Source organism: Vanessa cardui, chromosome 24 (genome assembly GCF_905220365.1).
Source record: "Vanessa cardui chromosome 24, ilVanCard2.1, whole genome shotgun sequence".
Classification (NCBI taxonomy): domain Eukaryota; kingdom Metazoa; phylum Arthropoda; class Insecta; order Lepidoptera; family Nymphalidae; genus Vanessa; species Vanessa cardui.
In genome coordinates, this window is record NC_061146.1 from 6,524,348 (window position 1) to 6,550,695 (window position 26,348).

The window sequence follows — 26,348 nt, forward strand, 5'->3', positions numbered from 1 at the left end:
TGATTAATTTGAATATCCTTAAATAATTAATCTATCTTCATAGCAGTAGTAGGTATTAGTTTCCATGCTAGGACCCACTGGAATGTGAAACCAACTTAAAAAGAAAACTAATAAATATAATACAAAAGTGATAACTACTTGCGACATTATAAGTTCAGAGACGAAAATAGAGAAATAAGACAGAAAAACTATCCCTTAAAATAAAAGGGAATAAAACTGGTACAACATTACTTCTTGCCGGAATCAAAATAACCATTTCGGGCTAATTGCACCCATATTTGGGCTTTCTCAACTTCCTAAAAATATTACTTTTTTAACATAAAACAAGTAGGTATATAAAAATTGTTTATATACGATGTTTTTCGATTGTTTTTAGGGTTCCGTAACTAAAGGGTAAAACATCCGCTTGTAACCAGGCTGTAACTCATGAATCGTGATAGTTAGCTGATATTTTAAAAAAGGATAAAATAAATTTTCCACACAAACGTGTTTTTTTGCTGCTTTTATAGATCGGTACAGAATCCTTCTTGGGCGAGTCTAACTCGCACTTGGCCGATTTTTGTGAGATTCTTGTTCGGTTGAGATGAGATATTATAATAAGAGCTACATGTTTGTTTGGATTCGACAATTTAATTAACAATTAATTTTAGAAGCTTTTTTTTTCAATTGTTACCGTACTTAGGGCTATGCTACATAACTTTATTAATAAACATGTTCCTGTCAAATTTAAGATTCAATCCCAAAGTTTACATGCACGTTAAAGATTTTTCATTTACAAAGTAAAAATCCGTACTATGTTATAAAAACATTTGCGCGACTAATTGCTATGAATGTGTAGTGCGAGCCTAATCTGTGGTTGAATAAAAATATAGCACCCGCAAAGGGTAAGCACCCTTGCTTTGTATAGTCGATATTTCTTATTTCCATTAGTAACAAGTCGGCGCTCGGCAAGATCGCTACAGCCAGCGATGTGTGACACCGCGTGTTAACAAAAACTATCGTAGTTATTATGACATAACAGAAAAATATTATATTAAATAAAACTCATATTTTTATTTCAGTTTATGTTACTATACATGTAACAAAGATAAGAGAAGTTTGTATAGTGACGATAATGTGAAGTTTAAAATTAAAGATATTTAGGTTTTTTTTAACAAAAAAAGTTATATTTTTTTTTACAATAAAGTTCTATCGCTTCTGTGAAAATATAATTTAAAACAGACACAGCAAGACGTAAAATTTATTGTATTTATAAGTAGTTCTTAATTAAAGTTTCGCAACAAAAAATATTCTCCTAATAAATTACTTTTGTAAATTACTATAGTAAATGTATAAAAATTATTAAGCCGGTAATATTTGTATTAACTATTGATTATTAATATTAAGTAAAAAAAGTCACTTTTGATTGCCAAATCAATTTTCGTCAATTCTATGTATTACTGACATTATTAAATAATATCTGAATAAGAAAGTTAAATATCTGTGTCGACTATTCACAATTTCACAGCTCACACAGAGTATACTGAATAAAGTCAGTTTGTTTAGTTCATTACAACCGTTGTCGCCACATGAGTGGGTAAACGATATTAAAAATTACAGATTTCCTCACGATGTTTGACTACCACAGTTTGACGTAGCTTCTTGTACTAACCGTCTCGACACAACTATAGCGCGATTTAAAATACAGCTAGCGCCATCTAGTTACGTTAATGCACAACTCGTGACAATTTTATGCTAACTGAATTGTATGAACTTGTTATAGGTTCTATACATAGAAAAATGTTTCCAATACAATATAAATATATATTTAGTATATTTTATGACTTTGTAGGCAATAGTAATATTGCAAAATTAAAAGTAAATTATATTTTGGTTAGATTATTATCGTCCAGGCACCTAACAAAAATTTATCAGTTAATATTTTAGAATTTTTAAAAAAATTAAAAACTATATGTTATTGGAATCAATCAAACAAATTCAAAATTTATTAAATAATTATAAAATACGTTACAAAAAATCTTTAATTAACTTAAAAAAATATTTTTTATCCAAAAAAATATTTTTATTTAAATCGCAATAATAACCTAAAACTTTGCTAAATAATTCAATGTAAGTATGTAGGTATGTATGTCACATATAAATATATCCATAAATAAAATATATAGTATATCCAGTTTATAAGAACGATAGTCCTCATATATAAGTTTCATGTTCCTCCATCAAAAAACAAAAAGGGCAAAGAATTTTATCGCAAATAGGTTGGCGAAGACTTGTAGGGGATTAAAAGTAGTACATAAAGTACATAAACTCTGTAGAAATATATTAAACTCAATTATAAATGTTATGTTAATTTAATGTAGTATTATATTTCTTTTAATTCGTTCTGGTCGGTGCTATGATGTAACATGTAAAATAAAAAATATAAGTAGTATTTTTTCAACGTATTGTCGCAAATGAAAATCTGAAGATATTATGCTTCTGACAAAAATAACTATGAAAAGGGTAATATGTATATCAAAATAATCTACCTACGATTAGGTAGTATAATAAATGATATAAACTCTAATAATATAACTTATTTATGACACTAATTTACATGCAGCAGACAGGTAACGTACTACGTGTTTAAATACTAAAAATCCATTTATAAATTATACCAAAAAGGGTGAAGAGTATAAAATAAATACCATGAACGGTACCACATCAGATACAGAGACTGGTGATCAAACATCGTGTCATTTGTGGGAGAGATTGGGATGCGCGCGTGCAGCGCGTTTTTTCAGACGACGGCTCAGGAGAGTGGCTCCCGAAGGCAATGGGAAAACGGGGTAAGTTATAACATACATGCACAACATATAATATATCTGGATCACTACATAGCATAAAACAAAGTCGCTTACAGCTGTCTGTCCTTAATGCTTGATTAAAAATCAAATTACGCAATAGATTTCGATGCGGTGATTCGAGAGGAAGGTTTTTGTATAAATATACCTACATGGACAATATTGTAAAAAAAAAGTTATAATTTTAGAAGTTTCTATTGTGATGTTATAAATAAACAGTAGTATATTTAGTATCAGCATTGCATCCAAGCTTAGCCGGAGCTGGTCGCGAATATTATAAAAATGACAATGTGTAATTGATATATAGAAGAATAGAGAAATAATTTAATTTCATATTATTTCCAGCACAAAATGTCATATCAGAATTCTACATTCCAGTCGATTATTAACTGCCTCATTTCTGTAGTGGTTAATTATAAGGCTGAAGATACCATGATCCCGCGTCAAAATTCTGAGACTGGTCATAAAAAAAGAAAGAAGGTTTTTCTGCGGCGGTATCACAAAGAAAAATTAATGTATGAATGCATGAAAGTTGCACGCTTTTAAATCATTTGCAATGGTTTTCTAACGTTTTAGCGTAATATTCGAATCAATCAATTCGTTTTTTATATTGCAACATTACGTATAATTAAAATGTCGTTGTGAATAAAAAATGCGCTATGGTTAGAAAACAATAAAGTAAATGTTAAAGAAACTTAGTGACTAGAGCAATATAAGCGAGTGATTATATTTATTAACTTGAGTAAGAAGTAAATTACAGAAACTTATAGTCAGAGAATTTTCTAGAACCAACTAGAATTGTTATTAAGGTCTAATTCCAAATGTTTGTTGTCGCTACAGATTTTGAATGTGTTCATATTTTCCTTACAAAATATATAAAAAGAAACAAGGACTAAAAGCCTCATATCACAGGACCATAAATAGCACTAAATATATTTTGCCATTTTATCGCAAACTAATAAGCCCTGGCAAAAGAAGGTAAAATAAAAATAATAAATACGAAAGTTTTGAAATGTGGTTACAAATTACAATGTTCATTCTGGCTTATTAATGAACGGGTTAAAAGTCCTTAACAATTGAAGCTCCGGAATCGCCGCCATCTTGAAAAGAAGGTGCACTTTTATGGTTTTTGCCAAATAACTTCTCAATTATGATATTTATTGAAAAAATAGTTATTACAAAAGTTTAGCATTAAATTTTCTTTAAAAAAGGTTCAATATATATTTTTTTGTAATAATTTTGCCTTCGTTGACTGGGCTAAATGGGAATGCAATCATTGTAGTTTAGCTGTTTTGTATATTGTACAGATGTTAGGATCTGTCTGCGTTCAGTGAATAAATTACAAATACTTCTCAATACGGAAATTGTTTTGACAACATATATTATATTTTGATTAATGTTGCAATCACAAATCTGTCTTATAATTTCTCCGTATGTAGTATGACTATTTATATAAAATTATTTATGTATATAATACGGATAGCACATATTTATGTTTTATATTTCTATTTTTCTTAATGTGGTGTGCATTCTTAATATATAAGGAGCATTTTTTATTCATATTGTACCCAGATTTAAACTGCATTTTAATGAATTTATTAAAAATTTATTCATTAATATGCATTCCTTCAAGAGGAATTATTTCGAACTTAAAACCGTGGTTTTTCGACGCGAATCGCTGACTTAATGAATTTACAAATGGCTGCCCTATATTTCAGTTAAATCAAGATAGGTATGGCCTTCAAAATAAGTCATAAACTTTTTATTACAGTTAATTTTACCTCTTGCTTTATTTCTCTGTTATGGATTGGTGCTATATTTTTATTAACCCATGCCATAACGACGTAGGAGTAACATAATAAATGTGTTTTGTAAAGAATAAACGCGAAAGTCACCGTAGAACACGATCGTCAAATGTCAATACGTGAAATGTGACATCTACTGTAATAATATGATTAATTATTACAAGTAACTGGCGACGAGCCCCGGCTTCGAACGTGTGCGATAAAATAAAATATTATGAAATTAATAAAAATAAAGAGACCGTCTAAATACGGTTTTATGTCAAAATATTAAAAATTAATTAAATTTAGTAAAATTATTGATTGTGAGTTAAAAAATTTGTATGTTATTATTTTTTGTTTATAGCTTGCGGCTACACAAAACGGTCGCTAATGGTAGCAACTTAACGCCATTTTTTATATAAAGCAATCAATTGTTGCAAATATATTTGTCATCGGCAATAACGTATCAAGTCAAATAACTTTACCCTGTAATTTGAATTTAAATGACATAGCTTTAAGTGTTATATTCGAACAAATGTTTATGTAACTTATTTCACACTAGCGACTCGCCCCGGCTTCACACGGGTGCTATACTGGTACAAATGAAGTAAAAGTTTTTTCTTGTTTCTATACTATATTGTACGTGTATTATATAAAAAAACCGTCCTCTCCGATCACTCTATTAATGAAAAAAAAACCGCATAAAAATCCGTCGTGTAATTTCAAAGATCTAAGAATAGATAGGAACAGACAGTAAGCGAATTTAATTTATATTATCTAATGCTAATCACACATCAAAATTGTATCACAAAAAATATATACATATTAATTCTTTTTCATATCATTGTGTAATCTGTGCGTGTTTATAAAAAAAGAATGAAGGACCCGTCCTTGATTTGTCATGACATTTACACATCCTGCAGGTGTGAAAATAATACTCGCGCTATTAATAATAACACAAGAATAGGCTTATGGATTTATATTTTATTGATTAATTGGAGAAATGTACCAAGAAGGATAATCACAGAAGAAGTTTTTTTTTCTATATTCTATTACGGGATATATAATATGTTTCTTATTTTTATCCAGTGGAGCTCGGTATTTCGATATTAGGTATCTACGAATGTCTTGTTCACGAGACTCGTAAAACATAAAATATCCCGTAATTAATAACTGTAATGATAATTTCATAGTTTATTGTCTCATAGTTTTTCTTCTATTAGTCTAATTTATTATATAATCGAAATATAATTATCATTATTTATAGACCAATACCGTTCTAACGGGCATCAAAGTATAGCCATAGACATTTTCTTTTTTTAAACGAATGGAATTGCTTTTCATTTGTAATACATATATTGGTCGATTTTACCATTATACTAAACAATAATAAACATCCCTTTATTTAACAAAGTCATCTCTGCAATAGTAAAATATTAAAACATATGACGTTTATAAAGTTAAAAGTAATAAAACAAGATTTACACTTAATTAAAATGCTTTTCTGATGCATTGAACAGTGAAACACCAATTTTTTGTTATTTCAAACAGCACATGATAGGACTGTTGTTTTTCGTTAAAATAATAGGAGGGCAACCTAGAAATGTCTGCTGGGACCATAGGTAAGCCGTGTAAATATTATTGTTATGTCCACGTGTTACAAAAACACTATTAAAAAAACATAGTAATTTTACGGCTCGTGCGTGTAGGCGCGTATTCAAATATTATTAAAAAAAAACACTAGCTTAATAACGCAGCTTTAAATCGAATTATTTTTTTAATACAGGATTATGGTTCTATCTCTTTTTTTGCAATTAGGGGTAAAAAGGACAGCAAAAGCCTTCCTTCTTTCCTTAACAGTAAGCAACGCAGCTGCAATACCCGTGCCACAGATGTCCATGGGCGGTGGTAATCACTTTCATCAGGTGAGCCTCTAGCTCGTTTGCCAACTGTAACATAAGAAAAGATTCTTAAAAGTTATTCAAATTCTGGCAATTTTCTTTTTATTTTTATATAGGAAGATCAGGCAAATGAGTCACCTAATGGTAAGTCCATAGGCCATTTTAAAGCATTCCTGACATTACCAATTTTTGTCAACAGAATATACACATATTTTGCCTTTTTTATCCCATATTTAATCTCTACTTGTACACTGCTAGTCTCAGAAGCAGTTTTACATATATATTTCACGTAGACGTCGAAATATTTAGAAAAAAAAGAAGCTTACTTAGGTACACCCAAATATATGTACATATAGGTACTTACTATATGACAAATATGTCTCCAATTAATTTATTATATTGACTATAAACTTGGAAATTACTACCGCAACTCAGAAATCACTATTAAAATATATTATAGAACAGATTTTGAAGTGTTGCCAACGTCAAAAATAATGAGTGTCATTCGTGATGAGTGAGCGTAAAATAAACAAACCCCCAAGCCCCCATCAATAATAGTTCGTTTGACCATTACTAAATAACTGTCCTGCACATACCGACGGCAAAAGAATAGATCTTTTCAAACTTCCCGTATAATTGGAAATAAAAATGTATAAATAACGTATGTACGTCGAGGTAAGAAAAGGTTCGTCATCTTAAGATCTATTTTCGTGTGCTCAGTATGACCGACAATCTGCTTTACCGATCGAGAATTACATATTGCGTCGCAATAATTTGGTGTTTAGATTCAAAATGTACTAAGAGTTTAAGACTTGATAAAGGAATTATTTTGAAAACTGACGAAGGTTTACTTACTCTGACTGTACTCTACGTAACTGTATTTCGACTGTGTTAAACATATAAAGATGATCACGTGGGCACTATTCCATAATTGAAAATGGAATTATCTTCCCGCATATATGTTCCCCTCCGTTTATAACCTGGGTTCCTTCAAACGAGGTGTGATAAAGTATCTCGACATGACGAGTAACTAGTGCAGTTCATGTTTCCTTGTTATACCGGTCTTCGAGCTTGGAGTCCAACTGTCCAAATGCCACTTACAATGATGTGGAGTGGAGTCAACTACATAGCCGGTTAATATAAAAAACCATTCTTTGCTTTTTATTATTATATAGCTAATTAACGACGTCTAAGAGAATTCGTTGTAACTTAGAAGGACGCTATCGCATGCAATGCATTTACAAAGAAATACATAATCAGTCATTAGTGAACGTATACTGTTAGTAGTCATGACTTAATAATTAAATATGACAATTAACATCTAATTACAATCATAAGATATATTATTTAAGCTATGATGAAAAAGTATACGTTTTGATGGTTGCTTAATTAATGCATTTCGTTTTAAAATTTAAAAAAAAAGAATGTGTATGCTAACCGTACTCGATAAAAGACATAATTAAGGGTGGCTTTTATTCATGCCTTTTAAACTGGCAGTTTATAACAGAACATCATTCGATGCGCTCGTGTTGTGTTAATATTAATATTCATAACTTAAGTCCTTATAAAACTAACCTTTATAAACGTTTAGCAGACGTGTCAAACATTGATCTGTCTCTTTCTGTCAACATTAATTTGACATTCGAAAGACGAAGACAGCACTAACTCGCCCACTAAATAATATTATTGGTGAATCCATTAATAAATTAACATAAGCTTACCTACGCATTAAATATGTAAAGTAATTTATTTTCAGAACATATAAGTAAAATAATTAAATTACGATAAAAGCATTCGAATTAGTATTATATAATAATTATCTGTAGTTGGCTAAATGTTGAAAAGTAACCCGTAATCAGGAGGCTCGGAGTTGCAAGGACCACAGGGTAAAAATAACGGCCACAGCCTAAAAACCTACAAACTTGCGTTTTGAAATATTCGCGGCAATTTCTCGTGATATAGTTTTTTCTCACGAAACAATCTCGTCCTATTTTTAGATTAATTGTAACATATTAATTGGGTCATACACGTGAGGCTCGTTAAAATGCGGTTCATAACTTTGTTTGACTAATTAATATAATGAGGTTATCGTGATGCTTGTTTTGTTTTTGTACTGTGACCTCTTTCAATTATAGTTTTTTTTTTTTAAAATACCTATTTCCTCTTGTATATTGTCGATGAAAATCAGCCTATAATTGAGACCAGTGGCGGATTTATAAATTTGCCGCTAGTAAGTTATTCAAATTTTGCCACCCCTACTGAATTTTGAAATTCAATACATTTAGTTCCCAATCATATTAATTACATTTATTCTGAAATTGCAATATTATAATCTGTGTTCTATCGTCCCCATTACATCGGCTCTTTCCCGTTGTTATAGTTACTAGATAATTTAAGCTACGGATTACGCATATATATATAATTATTTCTGAGGAATAAGAAAATTTTGGGTTAAATTTGCCGCCCCTCTAAACCTGCCGCCCTAGGCTCCAGCCTGCTTAGCCACTCTGGCGCATTGGTAAATCCGTAGCAGATATTGGTGATTTGTTTGATACGCGTATTAACATAATCAGACTCTTTTTAGGATATACGTATAACACCTTTCGATTGACAATATTTAATCGGAAACAGCATTAATAGAACCCTATATTTTAATAAACAGTATTTTAAGTGAATACTGATTTAATTTTTGATTTTTGTCTCACTCTTGTTTAGATACATTTGTAAATTGTTACTTGCATACAGAATATATGCGATGTATATATTGAGTTGGACGTAAAAAAAGATGGCCAAAATAGCTTATGTGAAGAGTCGAAGACAATCGAGTATTAATTCCATCAACTTCCATAGATTCCACTTCTTGGATAGGTAAGTTCCATTTCATAATATGTTTTTTTTATTGAACATAATACAAATTACATGTTCAAACAGCTAAAAATACAATAATGTATTCCCATAATTAGTGCAAATTTGTTTTCTTGTGAAAAAAGTCATTAGATGTCATTTCGCCATTTTGCAGAGGGGGACATTTTGCAATAAATTACCTACAATATTTTCTTAATAATATGTTTATTTTCATACAGATTTCAAATTTTGCGAAAGCAGTTGCGTAAAACGATTGTATTTTTAGTATTTTATTTAGTTAGCTTCAATGGGTCACCATTTAAAATTCCGTCGGAAGAGGCTGACATTTCCCATTAATTCTATAAATTTGTGTGTGTCGCGCACTTAACGTAGGCGTCGAAACATTTAAAAAAAAAACCTGTTTTATTATGTATTTCTAGGAGCTTCGAAACCCTCCAAATTAATGGATTAGTTATGATGATGAAATTGATTGTGGATATAAGTATTTAATGGAATAGTGTAATATTATAGTAAGTCAAGACATGATATTTAAGTCTATATATTAGTCAAAACTGTAGTAGTGCATAATAAAGCAGAGCTTTAAGCAAAAAGCGTATCGTACGCAAATCTTACGTTTGTTTATTTTTATTCCGTCTATGATTGGCATAGACTATAGGTAGGATACATGTCTGACAATATTGAATATGATTATGTAGTACTTATCATCATTACATAGTATAAAACAAAGCCGCTTACCGCAGTCCGTCCCTATGTCTGCTTAGATCTTTAAAATCACGCAACGGATTTTAATGCAGTTTTATTTAAAAGATAGAGTGATTTGAGAGGAAGGCTTTTGTAAATAATACATGGACAATTTAGTGAAGAAACAATGATAATTTTAGAACTTTCTACAGTGATGTCATTTCATGGCAACTATGCGAAGACAGGGCGGGTCGCTAGTCTACTTATAATCGAGTAGATGTTTTGTGTGGATAATAATACATTTATAACGAAAGATTGAAATAAATTACATGGAACTAATATATTTTTTTTATCACAGTTTAACATTATAATGATTACGGTGCATTGTGTTCCCTATAATTTTACCCACTATTCCGACACCATCACGGTATTTACACATTAACGCCAAAACACGTGGAACGACGTGACAAAACGGGCATTGTTTTTCCTTTGTTTTATTTCTTATACAACCTCAACCTATTTGGAATTATTCAAATATATTTTGATAATTATTTGGTACAATGTTTTTTGAACACGGATTACATTTTCATGTGTTGTTTAATTTGTTTTTATAAAACTTCTGATATGCTATATACTTATATAGGTAAACATATAAAATCTATATTAATATTATAAATGTGAAAGTAGCTCTGTCTGTCTGACTGTCGCTCTTTCATGACCAAACCGCTGAACCGAATACGATGAAATTTGGTATGATGCAAGCTTAAACTACAAGAAAGGATATAGATTACTTATTTGCTTAACACATAATAAGCAACAGCCTTAAACGCGAGCGCGCAACTTCTAGAATTTATATGATTATCCCTGCTATTGGAATATGACAGTAACTCTTAAGAGTCGCGTTGTTTAATATGATTTGAAATTTCTACGCAACGGCGGATTTACAAATTTGCCGCTAGTAACCTAGTGTAGGCCAGTCAATTTTTGCCGCCCCTACTTTTTTTTTTGAACATTTATGATTTGTGTTCTATCGTCCTAATTACTTCGGTTTTTACCCGTTATTAGTGTGATTATAAACTAGGTGATATTTCTGTCAGTTACTAGATTATTTTTCCAACCCGCTATGTAGTGACGAGTATACGGATTACGGACGTTATGTGTAGGCATATAATTATAATTTTTTTTTTATTTCTCTAAGAAAATAACAAATTTTGGCTAAATTTGCCGCCCTAGGCTCCAGCCTACTTGGTCTATTGGTAAATCCGCAACGGTTTCTACGCGAGCGTTCCTCTTTCGAAAGAGACGACGTTTTATACAGAACAGCAGGGCATTAACGGACTGGCTTTGACTTTTTAAATACATAAAGCAATTCCCTTTCAGGAGTCGTGAATCTCGCCGGCGCGTCGGCCCCCCCAAAGCAATATACAGCGGTTTCAGCGAGCGCGTGCGCACCAAGACTCCTGCCGCGCTGCAGTGCGCGCTGTTCTGTGGTGGGGCTCGCTGTCAGTATGAATTGCCCAGGCAGAGCCGTACTGCGATACAAGGAGTGTATTCTGATTGGTGCGAATTTATTTATATTACAAAACAAAGTAGCTTTCTATGACCCTACATCTCTATGTATGCTTAAATCTTTAAAACTACTCAACTTACTCAACGGATTATGATGATTTTTTTTAATAGATAGAGTGATTCGAGAGGAAGATTTTTGTATACAATACATGGACAATATAGAAAAGATTGATAATTTTAGAAGTTTGTAATGTGATGTTGTAAATAAAGACATTCTGTATTTAGTATAAGTATTGCACTCGTGCGATGCTGGGGCGTGTTGCTAATACTATTTAAGCCAATAATGAATATACACATATCTATAATACTGGATTTTATTCACGTACGATAGCGAAGCCAATGATATAAAAAATTGTTTATCCAGAAAAAGTATTTATATTACCTACATCCTAATGTCTATGGGTGATGATGACCATTTAAAACTGGGTTGCTTGTTCGTGAAACTGTTAAGTAAGGCACATAAAAGAAAAAAAAATAAAAAATCGAATTTGTATTTCGAATAACAAAATTCGAGTCACGACATATAGTTTTTGCTCAAGAACACGTAAAAATATTCTAATAACACTACCAGCACTTGAAAACGAAAATATTTCGTTCGAAGGGTAAAAAATAATAATCGCGTGACCGCCATTAAGGCACTCGTGATTCATTAATATATTATAATATTCAACATTATTACATCCAACACGTCACTAAATACTGCTATAAATGTACAACAGAACACGCTAACATAACACAAGTACGTATTAACATATTCAAGTTGAAAACTAATTCAAAAATATAGTCAAATGCAATACTTTTTAAATTAACAATAAAGTTTTTTTTTAATCATGTAAGTTTGGCAATGTTTTCTAAATAGGTACTATATAAAAATTAAAACTCATAAATATAATTTAGAAGCTTTAGTAGCTGCTTCACACACGGTTTTCTATTTTATAAATATAATTTTTTTTTCAGATCTTTTAAAACACGACGTTAGTTAAGTTTCATAAAAAAAAAATTTTTTGCTGCCAACATTTTACATTAGCAAACGCTGGCAAAAAAGAATTAATTGGATATTACCTGCATTGTTAAATATGTGTTTATCTAACGTTACTAATAATAACATAAACAAAAAGACTTAAGTATGAACATAATAATTAAAATTCCTTTCCAAAAAATTGAGCGTTCGAAATTCCCGCGAAATCGGAATGAATGAGAGTAAATTGTCGCCTCATATAATAATTGTTATGAAAATGTTACCATTACTTATTACTTATTATTAATATGACGCCTGTGACGTTTTCTATTTTTTAAGTATGACAATGTTATTTTATTATAAATAATATTAAAATCGTTGTTAAAAATAATATTTTTGAGAGCACTATACAAATGATATGATTTGTACGATAACATTTTGTAACATAGTCAAAGATTGTAATCATGCATTAAATTAATTTTAAGTTTTTATTAATCAAACATTTATTATGTTATTTAGATTTGTGATCTCCATATGACGATAATATTGTTAACATGCAATGTGCACTTTAAATCGTTTTATATATTCCAGGGTCACAGAGGACATCCTCGCGATGGCGCGTCCGAGCACCGCCAGTATAGCCGCCAGGAATATTATACAACAGTTTCATTGGTTGGTTTTCGTTTTTTATTATATTTTAGTATGGCAACCCAATGTGTGGTGAGATCGATATAATGTTAGATCTTCGCATTTTTACTGAACGTGAACATAAAAAATTAAATGTAAAAATTTGTGATAAATAAATATGGAATTGCATAAAATTAAATTATACAACAGTTTCATTGGTTGGTTTTCGGTTCGTTAATATATATCGTCAATCGTGCGGTTTGCCGCGCTTAATAATTTTAACTACGCATTTTTTCGATCTTACACAAGAACTATAGAAAATCTGAAACAATCACTTGTAAAAAAACATAAAACATGGTCGACCCCCTCTCTGAACCATCATACGTAATAAATGAATGCCCCTTTTATATTATCATGATTTATATATTATGTACCATCATATAATTTTAAAATAATTTTATTATTGTTTTGCTATCGTTACTAGTCACAAGTCTAGTAATTAATGCCATAAGACTGTATTTACAGACTGTTTTACATAATGGAATAAATGTGGAAGTACCTCAGGAGCGATTACGTTCAATAATTAATTAAAATATAATTTCGTCGCGTTCGATCGGATCTGCATTTATTGTTTTGTCATTGCTTAGGTCAAAGACCTTAAAGTTGTGTATTGACCCTTATTGTACCCGCGGAAAGCTAGGATGTGTAGCTAGCTTGGTAAATGCATTGTCATTTTTGCAGTATCGGATTTATAGGAGAGGAGGATGCCTTATATTGACTTTCACTCCAAAAAAAACTGGATTTAAAAAATATTGTTGATATGTTATATCCAATGATGTTGTAGTAAACAGATATGTTATTAACGCGCAAAAAGTGAAGACTAGAAAACGTCCTAATTGGGACGTTTGCCTTTAGTTGTTTTACGTAGTAATACGTTACAATACATCATAATTACGTAGTAATTAGTTTTGCGTGATTAAAACATCTAGTTGTCCCTTTTACTTATTGTTTTTATCAAGCTATCCTTTTTAATTTTAACGAAATGTAAAAATAAACTAAAATAAACGGTACCCGTCGCGGCACACTTTTTTCTGTTGTTTTGTATGGTAATAACATATCTGTATATTAGAATTTAGAATATCATTGGTTATATCTTAATTTACGAATAAAATAAATGTGTAAAAGGACGATATGATTAGAAAGATTAGAAGTTACTTGTGAGATGACGTATGACAGAGAACAAATAAAATTGGGATAAGGGCAGGAGAATGATGATGATGATTGATAAAACAAATATAAAATACAGCTGGTACAGATTATACGGTTACATCGAACATATAAAAGAATATGCAGTACGGCTATACAGTCTGTAACAAACAACAAAGTCATCCATACCGTCGGTATTTACCGAATAAAACTGCAAGGCTAAATCATTATCTTCCTTTTTATTCAATTGTTTAAATTCTTTCGCCACAGTTGGGGGATCCGCACTGTGATCAATCTGCAGATACCAGGAGAGCACTCCAGTTGCGGACCTCCGCTCACGAAATCCGGCTTCACTTACGACCCTAATATATTCATGGCTAATGACAGTAAGTGTTTATATCTTTATATTCAATAGGCTATTTGACAATGCGAAAAATAAATTGTGAATTATTGTAATCAGTGTATATTATGAGTTTATATTATGAGTTTAAGTTCGAAAGTTGAAAATAATACTTAGTTTATTCAAAAATCCATAAATCAAAATGCATTTTTTCAAACGTTTGTCACGTGACACAAAACTCTACTGACTGGCCGGGCTTATGATAAAGTCACTATCTTGTAAAATTTGCTTTTCTACTATATGTACCACAGATTAAAATACAGGAAAGTGACGTCACCGACCACATTGCAGCGCCATATTGTCCAAGTAGCGTTTTTGCGCGCTATTTAACTATGGAATTTTTAAGATGATATTTTTCGGCAAATATGTACTAGAATAAAAAACACAACGTTTACTGGATTCCTTAACTTCTACTAAATAATATAAAATGGATTTTAAAAACCATTCAAATAGCCTATAATTATGGTAGAAATATACTGAGAACCAGTCGAATCGGCAGACTTACGGTATAGTAGCAATCTCCACATTACTGCCAGGTTCCATTGAACTTTTCCCATCAAGGGTTCCTTTGGACTTGCCATGAACTATTATGTGGTCAGCCTGCGTCTTAAAACCAACTCTCTGCTTCTGTAGATATAATATGTAATATGGAGCTTGTTACTATACCGTAAGTCTGCCGATCACTGGCTCTTGGACTAAAAGTAGCTGTTAGCGTCCAACGTCCCACGTATGGGCAAGAATCTTCCTATCAATAAGAATTGGAGCTTACTACACGATACTCTAGTGTTTGATAAGAAATGAATACAAAATTAATTAAAAATTGAAATGAACTCATTAGTGATCGCACCGGGTCTTGAACTTTACATTTTAATTTTGTAATAATACAAGACGTTACTTTTATACATTTTAAAAATTTCTATTGCATTGCATGTGAAAATGTTTTGGTATTATACGATTAATTAACATTTGGTACATTTGGTATTAACATAAAAACATAGGTATATATGTGTCGCAAATGGATCAAAATGATAATTTTATTATTGTGATCTGATATATAGATATTACTGGTAGTCGCCCGCGGTTTCGCTCACGTTTTCGGGTGTTGGTTGTCATGTGTCAGGGAAAGTAACCTATGTATGCCCTTCCTTGAAGTCCAAGTTGGCTTCATACCAAAGGAGAATGCCCAAAATACTATGGACTTTAGTATCGCCACAAAAATTTTTGTGTCAACTTTAATTCATGTTTATTTTATAGTGATAATGCTACAGAAACATATAAAAATAAAACAACATGGCTAAAACTCCGGAATTAATAAATATAAAAGTATTATTAATAAAATAAAAGTAGTTGTTAAATCTATATTAAGGTACGCTATGGTTTGAAAATAAGCCCAGCAGTGACAGCTGTTGAAAGAATGAAAGAGAAAGAGTCAGATGGAGAGAGAGAGAGAGAGAAATAAAACAATTAGGCAATATACAAAAATTATTTTATTTCATATTAATCATTTATATTCTTCAAAAATATAACAATATTCTTCAAAATGTTATCTAAAAATTGGGCTGGTGCATTTACATCATTAAACGCACGCGCCTGCTGATCTCTTGGTTTAATTGCCGTTTCTCTGATGAAGTGACAGGAGGGTTTTCACGTCGTTCACAATCACTGTGGTTAAATTATAAGTCACAAGGTAAACTCTGCAAGGATTAAAAGTATAACTAAAGCAAAGGAGTCTCAGCCTCACAATCACTTTAGCTTTAATAACACCAATGCTGTTATACACGTACTAAAATATTACCACGAGCTTAAAACAAACAATGAAAACAGTTACTGAGTGACATATTACTCGTGCTGCCAGACAGAAGTAAAAGTTATTATCGATTATTTATTTATTAATTATCTGTTTATAAATTGTATCTATATAAACAAAAAGTCTTTTTAATGCATATTGCATATATTATAATAGTGTTATGCATATTTTAAGTATTTTTAGATAAAATGTAAAAAATTCTATTATATGTATATTGGAAATTAATTTTAAAAATAAGAATCGAAACTCGCAACGTCATCATAATCGGACTGAGTTGTTTAATTTTACTTTATAATAATTAAGTTTATAAAAAAGAGACACAAGAAGATTTTTTGCGATACTATTATTGGGCATTCTCCTTTCATCAAATTCGGTTCATTGGTTTGGTAGTGAAACGGCGACAGACAGATAGAGTTACTTTCACATTTATAATATTAATAAAGATTAATTTAATGAGTACACATCTGAACCTGACGCTGTCCCAAAACCAAGAGACCAAGATTCCCACTCAACAAAGGAACGCACACTGAAAGATACACCATTAATTTTTATATATCCATCAGTCGGCTGTGCACAAATACGTGCTTCTTAAATTTTTTACAATTGACATCTGACAACTGACAACTTATAAAACGTTACATAAGGATGTACAGTCGGAGTAAGAAAAGATTCGTCACCTTAAGATTTATTTTCGTGTGCTCAGTATGAGCGATAATCTGCTTTACCGATTGAGATTGACATTTTGCGTCGAAATTTGTCGTTTAGATTCAAAATGTACCAAGAGCTTAAGACTTGATAAAAGAATGAATTTGAAAACTGACGAAGGTTTATTTTCTCTGACTGTACATAGCCTACACCTGACGATAAATTCCAAAACACGAGCGGAGCAGCGAGTGTTTAATAAAGTTATCTTTGTTCCAGTTTATTATTACAACTTTGCGTGGCCGGACTATGGCGAGGCAAGTCTCAGCGGCCTATTGGATATGGCGAAAGTGATCTCTTTTGCGCTGCAAGAAGGCAGAGTCGCTATCCACTGTCACGCAGGTATTGTTGGTGTACCATGCAGCTAAATACATTAGTAAGAAATATTATTTAAAACACAAAAAAAATGCAAAAGAAAAAGGTCCAAAGTAGAAGACAAAATTACATATTCATATAGGACACGTGTGGAACTTACAACTTTTATACTTCAAACACAATTTCACGACAAAATATCTTTAACTTTGCTGGCTCAGGTCGAGCCCAAACCCAGGATTTCGGGAACTGCAGCTTTATATAGCCATTAGACCACAACACATTTTTTTTATATTTATAAACACAGGGTACAATGTTTGAATAAGGAATGATTTTGAATAGGGAACTATTTAGATCATGGCTGCTACTACGCATTCAACTACTCAGGACATATTATAGTCCATAATTGTATGTGCAATAACAGTGCAATCTCTATTTTCCCTTGCTCAATTTTTCAAATTTCAATCTCAAAACTCAAAATCTCGATGAAAATCTCAACTCGAAAGAGTTCAGCTGCAGAATCAACGGCTTTATTGCGTTTCATGGCACAGGACACATCTTAGCCTTAAATCAACCCAGACATTCGAAACGAGGTATTACAATGTATAATAAAAAATCAAATATTCCTCGTTAATATACGTAAACCTAAAGGTCACTCCACGTTTTAATTATAAACAGCTTGTATTATAAAATGCGATACAGAAAGATAGTTGCGTTTCAAACAGATTACAAACATGTGGTCGATCTTGGTTTATTTAATTGGAATTTCTGCTAAAATCATTGTTAGTTTCATATTATTTTGCGTTTTATTTTTGATTGGATGCCGTTTTTGGCTCGAACCCGTCAAAGGTGTTTGTAAGTGTAAAACAAAACTGCACGGAAAAATAGCCCTTATTACCGGTGGTAATTCCGGTATAGGATTCGAAACAGCCAAAGATTTAGCTAGAAGAGGAGCAAAGGTCATAATCGCAAGTAGAGATGTTAAGAAATCAGAAGAAGCTGTTGCAAATATTATAGCAACGACCGGTAACGAACTTGTCGAACACAGATATTTAAATTTAGCAAATAAAGATAGCATAGAGACGTTTGCAAAAGATTTCAACAAAGAATTCGATCGTTTAGACATTCTAGTCAATAATGCTGGTATTGGGGGTATCAAGAAACAAAATACGGAAAATGGAATTGATATGCTGATGCAAATAAATTACGTTGGACCTTTTACACTTACCTACTTGCTGCTAGACAAGCTGATTGCCTCGAAGCCAAGTCGAATAGTCAATGTGTCTTCATATCTTCATAAAATGGCAAAGTTCGATTTTGAAAATTTATCAGACGTATTCACGTATTCAGGCCAGACAGGTAGCTTATACAGCCAATCGATTCGATATGGAAATGCTAAACTTTGCGATATCCTGTGGACTGTAGCGTTAGCCAAGAAACTTCCATACGGTGTGACAGCTAACGTTCTTCATCCGGGCTTGGTCAAAACGAACATTTTCAATAATTTCAGTCCACATATCAAAAGAGTTCTCTTTCTTATCATAGACTTGCTATACAAGACGCCGATAGAAGGCGCTCAGACGATAATACATCTGTGTGTCTCGCCGAAACTGGAGAACGAAACAGGGTGCTATTATATGGATTGCAAAAAAGTAAGTCCGTCGAAAGCAGCCGAAGATGAAGACCTCGCGGAGAGATTATGGCATAAAACTTTGTCATTAATAAAACAGTGACTCATAATGTGTTTACGGAAGTAATTAAATAAAAGAATTTTAATTAATTTTTAAATCATGTATGTAAATAAAAATTATATTATGTTATAATCGATATTTAAATACTCTGTCTCTTTTAATTATAAAATATTTCTATATTTTTCATTAAAACTAATGTAATTTTTTGTAATATTTTATTGTAATTTTAAATAAGTAAAAAATGAATGACTTTTAAAAAATAATCATTTTTGTAATAATGTTTTAAAATGGAATTATATATATTAGAACTGTACAAATTTTATTACTATTTAGGTATATAAATAGAAATGTTCATAAGTAATTTACAGACAACAGCTATAAATATTTACGTCTAAGAATAATAATTATTTTGTTCGTGTGATAAACGCGATTACTTAGGACAGTGAATGTAATTGTGTATGTAATTTTGTAGGTTAATACTTATATTATCTTAAAGATTGACAGTTTTTTTTTATATTTTTATATAAAAAAAACTGTCAATCAATCAGTTTTTTTCATATTTTTATATCTTTATATCAGTTTTTTTTATATTTTTATATAAAAAAAACTGTCAATCCTTATTCTTTTTATAATTCATATATAATATAAATATTATTTGAAAAGAAAAAGAATATTATGCTATTTGATACAAATTCACATAAATATATATTTATTAATATTATTTCAATATCACTTGACACTGCAAAACTACTTTTTTAGAATTTTAATGCTAGTATTCGTACAGTACACACCAACTATAGTGATTATAATTTATTAATTTCCCAAAAAAACATCAAAAATTTGTAGCATAAATGAGAGCCAGTCGTGCATACAACTGTTGCTTTTATCAATATGACGTCACCAAAATGACTTACACCGTTTTTGCGAGAATAAATGCGTTTTATTTTACACAACATTTTATTTTATTTCATGAAATCAAAATTAATTTATGCCCGTGTGCATTATAAGTGTAAAAATTAAATTATGATTTTTAAGCACCGCTGAGCACGACATGCACAAATCCGATCCTTTTTCAGGCCTTGGACGGACAGGTGTTCTCATAGCCTGCTACCTCGTGTACTCACTCCGCATACGAGCTAATGACGCCATCAGACTTGTGAGGAAGAAGCGACCGCGGTCGGTGCAGATGAGTGGGCAGATTCAGTGTGTGCAGCAGTTTGAGCACTACTTACTACCGCAGACCGTTGTGTTTAGTTCAAAGTACGTTTACTATACGGGCAGTCCTCTTACTTACAACCTTTTGGGTCTTTGAAATCGCGACAAAAATCGAAACGACGTATAGTAGGACACAAATTAGATGTAGCATCGGAAAATGCAATGGAATGAAATTAAAACCGATTACTGCCGATTTACACAACCAATAGATATAGCTCTCTATCGCGCCATTCGACGCTATTCGTCGCTATAGATTCACGCGTCAGAGAAAGCATGTTCATGTAAATCCACGCGTCAAACTGTGCAAAGATCATATTCACTGAGAAATAAATATTGATAATTTGGGATAGCGTACTCAATTCGGATGTGATCGGTTTTACGAATTTTTCCGATGCGACATCTAAGTTGTGTCATACTATAAGTCGAGATATGCTTCGTTTTTTTTTTCTCCTTGCTATGACATTCGACTTCGGGACAAGTGAATACTCCCACGCCAAAAATAGAAACATTTGACGTATTCTTGAGGAATAGTGTCAAAACGTTGTTCGACGTAACTTGAAACGACGCAAGTCGAAACGACGTAAGTCGAGGACTGCCGAATGCCTTATGAATTATTACTAGAAGTACGCTTCTAGTAATAATCAAGAGGTGAAACTATCTCTATATCGAATTTCATCTAAAATGTTACGCATTTATAATATTTCGTATATAACATTAGTAAAGATTACACAATTAACAACATTCCCACAAAGATAAAAAGATTTATTTCGACAAAATTATATTAAAAGCTTTCCAAAAAAAGATAACAGGAAAAAGATCTTTAGCTTGCTTTCAGGGAAGCATTAATGTTGACGAGAGATCGAAAAACATCTGAGTTCACGCTGCGACAATATCTGTACCGGCAGAGAGCTGTCTTACATGGAGTTGAAGAAAGGGCTTTTAAATTATTACCAAAGGTAAATTTAAAAAAGGAAATAATTAGTACATTTTATTTCACAATAGGTGAAAGATGTTTCTTTCACCTATTGTGTTATAATTATTCCGAGCACACGCCAAGAGAAGGTAAACTTACGTCACAAGTTGCAGAGTCCAACATCTATACATCCTTCCATTTCTTCTTTAGCTTCTATTTGTGACAAAAATAGCACAGATTATTTTTCCAATCTTACGTGTAATATATCCTTCCTAGCGCAACGCATTTCTTTCTAATAAAAATTATTTTAAACTCGACCTATTAATAAATTCAATGTCAAAAACACATTGATAAATAATATTACCTACTCAATGCAAAATTATACTCATGATTGCCTATTTTTCTTTTTCTGGTTTAATTTATTTCTCCGAATACATATCATGCTCAATATCTGTATATAAATAGGCAAAGGCAAAGCATCTTAAATTAATTGGAATTAATTGGGTAGTGTAACAATTTTCGCAATACGCAAAATCATACATTGTTTTCCTGATATTATCAAATTTCTACATTTGTACTATTTAAATAACTGGTGATGAAAATGATCTAGATAGTATATTGCATCTGCGAGCGTCTACTCAAGCTGTGCGGGTGCCATCAATCGGGTGGTCTCGACTTGAGGATCAGAAACAGACCTTTCTATACAACCTTCTACGTCTACAAACTCAAACAAATCCCACGAACTGATCCACAATCACCGGATGAAATTATACCAAGTATGTGTTTCATTAAAGGTATACGATCTATTTTCTTTGGTCTAGATAAGATATTTTTTGAAACAGTATAACAATTTTAATAGTTGTAGGTGAATTACAAATGTATGCTCAATTATAAGTTTTAAATTGTCTTCATTAACGAAGTTAGTAAGACAAAAACAAAACGTGTTTCGAATAGTATTTCCGAACCATTTGTTTTGTTTTCATAATTTTGTCATAACATATTTAAGATCACGTGACAACTCTGCCTATGGTTGAGTGGAGGGATCCAATCGAAGAAGATATCGACAGGAACTTGGAGTCAGTGAGCAGAATAACAGGCAGCATGAATGGTGGAAGCATACCAGCTTTGCACGTTCACGAGGTTTGTAATTTTATGGAATAAAGTCAAGGTAGATTCAGCTAAGCATTTGACTGTCCTAGGACTATGAGGAGATTGTCGCTCTACCCCTAAAAATTGTAATAATCAGATGTTTTTTTTAACTTAAGCCTGTTGTCACAGGCCGTAACTATCAATAAATATCATTAAGTTCTAACCACCAAAATTTTTAAACAAAAGATATAGGTTTAGATAGTATGGTTACACTAGCCCATCTAGTTTTACTTTATCATTCACATCGCGAAAAACCTCTCTCTTTCCAAATCAGTTACGACACATTCTATATTAATATTATAAATGTGAAAGTAACTCTGTTTGTCTGTCTGTCGCTCTTTCACGGCCAAACCGCTGAACCTGAACTGAATAGTTTCCTTCTATTCTGTTAAACCTGTATTGGAAAAAGAGAACTTCCAACTATGTATTAAATGTCGAATTATTTATGCAACAGGCTTTCATTACCGACCACAAGAGTCTTCCAGACGATAAACAAAAGTACCTCAAGCAATTCCGCACAGAAATCAATCAGAGGAGAGACGCCATCAACAAAATTGAGAAAGAAGTACGTTATTGTCATGTTAACTTTATTTACATCTTTATGTAATGGCCTGCGCTTATTATTTTTACGTTAATTATAATATGACATACTCCTGGTTTATCTTAAGTAGAGTTTAAACAACATAAATACTCTTTTGTTTTATGTTTATTGAAAAAAAGGCGTAATGGCAAATAAGTCTCATAGTAGGTCATTTTTGACCATATTGTAAGGACGGGTATGGACGTAGATGAATATGAGGAGGAGGACAGCCTAAGAAACGATGGATGGATTGCGTGAAAGACGAAATGGCTGGAAAGAATGTTACTTGTAAGATAACTTCAGATAGGGAACTATGGAAGAAGACATGCTGCGCCAACCCCAAGTATAATTGGGGTAAGGGCATGAGCATGGGTAGATGATCCATACTGCCCATTGACATTGGCACTGTAACACTCCTTACATCGCCAAAGTACTACCAAATAAGGGAGCTAAGACGTTATTCCCTTATACCTTTAGTTATACTTTAGGTGCAACTACTCTCAGCTGAGCTAGCACAAAAACCTACCTCTACCTAAGTTTTGTGTTAATGGTTATTTTTGACTGTACTAAATAAACGATATTACATAGCTTTTAGCGTGTTTAGCTTTTTAATATAAATTGTCAAATAAAACTCGTCAATAATTGATATTACAGCAAACAATTTTCAGTATCATAATAATGGAATTAAATATTATCAATTGTTGTTTGTACAAATAATTAACGAGGTATAATTAATCTTATCTAAGTGCAGAGAACTATTTACGACGTGACATAGGTACCTACTCGTAGCCAACAATAATATCCGTAGCAAATTACTACAGCCATAGATAACGTATTTTCCCGTTAATCGTTTAATTATTCCATCCTTGTCCTTATTTTGGTCCTAACTATTGATTGAGATATTTTGGCCGAGATGGCTCAGTGGTTAGGTGTGCATCTTAACCGATGATTAGGGGCTCAAACCCAGGCAAGCACCACTGAATATGCATGTGCTTAATTTGTGTTTATAATTCATCTCTTGCTCGGCCCTGAAAGAAAACATCCTAAGGAAACTTGCCTCTGTCTAATTTCAAAGAAATTCTGTTCCACATTTGTATTCCACGAACCTGCATTGGAACAGCGTGATGGAATATGTTCCGAACCTCCTCCTCAAAGGGAGAGGAGGCCTTAGCCCAGCAGTTGGAAATATACAGGCTGTTGTTGTTGTTGTTGTATTTTTTTTGTCTTTATGTCATTTGCGGAATATATGCTGCTTCTTTTATAAGGCGGTGACAATAAATCTACCCACTAATTTAGTACTAATAGTTGAACACCAAACAATATTTATAAGAGTCTAACATTTGCCTTCCTAGGATGATCCGCTCGTACTCACAGGACTATTGTTCGAATGGCTTGAAGGATTGAAAGAGCCTGTGCTAGACAGGGAAGATCTGTCAACCATAATAGGACGATGCAAGCATGTAAACTCGTGTGTTGATGCCTTAGAAATGGTAATATATCAAAATATACTTTATTCAAATAATCTATTACAAACACATTTGAGTCGCCATTTTACGTATACCTATCAAAAGTGCGAAATGTATATAGTTTCTACCGAGAAGAACCAGCTAGAAACCCTGTATGTTACTACCAAAATATATATTATTTAAATATAATTTATTTATTGTTTCAAAGTCAACATATAAAGTAATACCTACAGGCATATTTTATTAACTAAGAGAACCTCTTTCGTTAATTTTGTAAGCTCATGTGACAGTTCGAGCTCCAGAACCATGTATTTTTTTAGTTATATTAATATATATGCAATGTTTATTTGTACGTATAACGACAACGACAAAATATCTACGGAATTTTTATACACAAATAATTTATAAATGCAATTATTTGAAATGAGAATAACTGTAATAAAAATTATTTTATTCGAATATCGATTCCCAGCAATAAGCGCACGGTTTATTTACTCGATTTCTTACCTACTTAACCAAAACTTTTTTTTCAGGAAGACGTAATGCTCATAGAATATCTATTGCGTTTCGTTATACGCTTGCGACCTCTCGCAGCGCATAAGAAAGTCGACATCATCAAACGTCTGATTGCCGCCTTAACACATCAAACCGTTCAAATTAACGGTAAAACACTTCCTGATAATGGTTTCCCTAAACTAAGGGATGGAACGTGCAGCCAAATTATCAACTTTATGCTACGACTAGTCGTTGAAATACAAAAAGATATAATTAAACCTGGAAGAGATGAAACGGATGTTGTCATTCCGCCGCGTAGATTAAAAATAAAAGCTTGGAAATAAATATGTTTTTATTTATACATATCATCACAAAAAAAAAAAAAAAAACAGAAAAATGCAAACGAAAAAATCTCAAGGAAATAATATTACTTAAATTCTGCCCCATGTATATCCACTAACCCGCATCATCATAATCTTGAAAAGAGTCCTTAGTCAGCTAGTGAAGCGTTTACGCACAGACTTTTTTAATAAGTAAAATTATTTCATGTTCTCTTTATTTGGTGTTTATCCCTCAGATTTCTACTATATGATATCCTGACTCATAATTGCCTACATTTTGCACCTATTGACTACATTTATTGAACACAAAAAGGAAATGATAACATATAAAATTAATTTAAATTTAATTAAATAGAAAATAACGCTTACATTATCTATAATACATTTATAAATGCGAAAGGAATTCTGTTACGATTGAACAATTGAAACGAATTTGATGAAATTTAATATAAAGCAAGGTTTAACACCATGGCAGGTTTTACCTGGTTTACATATTTTTTTTCGTCGTCGTCGACGTCGTCGTCAGATGTTAAGAACTTATTCTTAACGTTAACATCTGACGACTAACCTCTGAAATGGGATTGAAGCCGTGGCCATATATCTAGTTGATACAACACATTTTTATACATATAGATATCACTGATATTTAGTATAGAAAATACGCATCGTAACTTCTCAAATAAAATTGTATTATTCTTTTTTTCATATGTAATTTATGAAAAAAAATTGTAATAGAATATTAATTACAAGCCAACCGAAATTTGATTCAATATAACAACACGTATACATATCAGTTTTCTCACACGTTTATCTGTACTAATATTAATTGTTATATTTTTAGAG

General features: G+C 31.8%; 2 protein-coding genes across 2 annotated transcripts; both read left to right on the forward strand.

The window, feature by feature from the left end:
• Positions 1–2,516: 2,516 nt before the first annotated feature.
• On the forward strand, positions 2,517–25,509 carry LOC124540336 (protein tyrosine phosphatase domain-containing protein 1-like). The gene is made up of 12 exons (XM_047117853.1): positions 2,517–2,828; positions 11,455–11,634; positions 13,193–13,273; positions 14,705–14,820; positions 17,563–17,685; positions 20,423–20,606; positions 21,397–21,517; positions 22,085–22,250; positions 22,481–22,614; positions 23,078–23,188; positions 24,556–24,693; positions 25,203–25,509. The coding sequence occupies exons 1-12, from the start codon at positions 2,689–2,691 to the stop codon at positions 25,506–25,508; spliced, it is 1,800 nt and encodes a 599-aa protein (XP_046973809.1). The 5' UTR covers positions 2,517–2,688; the 3' UTR covers position 25,509.
• Positions 18,377–19,471, forward strand: LOC124540337 (retinol dehydrogenase 11-like). The gene has a single exon (XM_047117854.1). The coding sequence runs from the start codon at positions 18,390–18,392 to the stop codon at positions 19,386–19,388; it is 999 nt and encodes a 332-aa protein (XP_046973810.1). The 5' UTR covers positions 18,377–18,389; the 3' UTR covers positions 19,389–19,471.
• Positions 25,510–26,348: the final 839 nt, after the last annotated feature.

What these genes read in the sequence shown, in the direction of transcription:
- LOC124540336 (XM_047117853.1), top strand. Translation starts at nt 2,689, where the DNA reads ATGAACGGTACCACATCAGATACAGAGACTGGTGATCAAACATCGTGT. An exon ending in GAAGGCAATGGGAAAACGGG is followed by an intron (nt 2,829 to 11,454) that starts GTAAGTTATAAC and finishes ATTCCCTTTCAG; the next exon opens with GAGTCGTGAATCTCGCCGGC. An exon ending in ACCGTTGTGTTTAGTTCAAA is followed by an intron (nt 20,607 to 21,396) that starts GTACGTTTACTA and finishes GCTTGCTTTCAG; the next exon opens with GGAAGCATTAATGTTGACGA.
- LOC124540337 (XM_047117854.1), top strand. Translation starts at nt 18,390, where the DNA reads ATGTGGTCGATCTTGGTTTATTTAATTGGAATTTCTGCTAAAATCATT.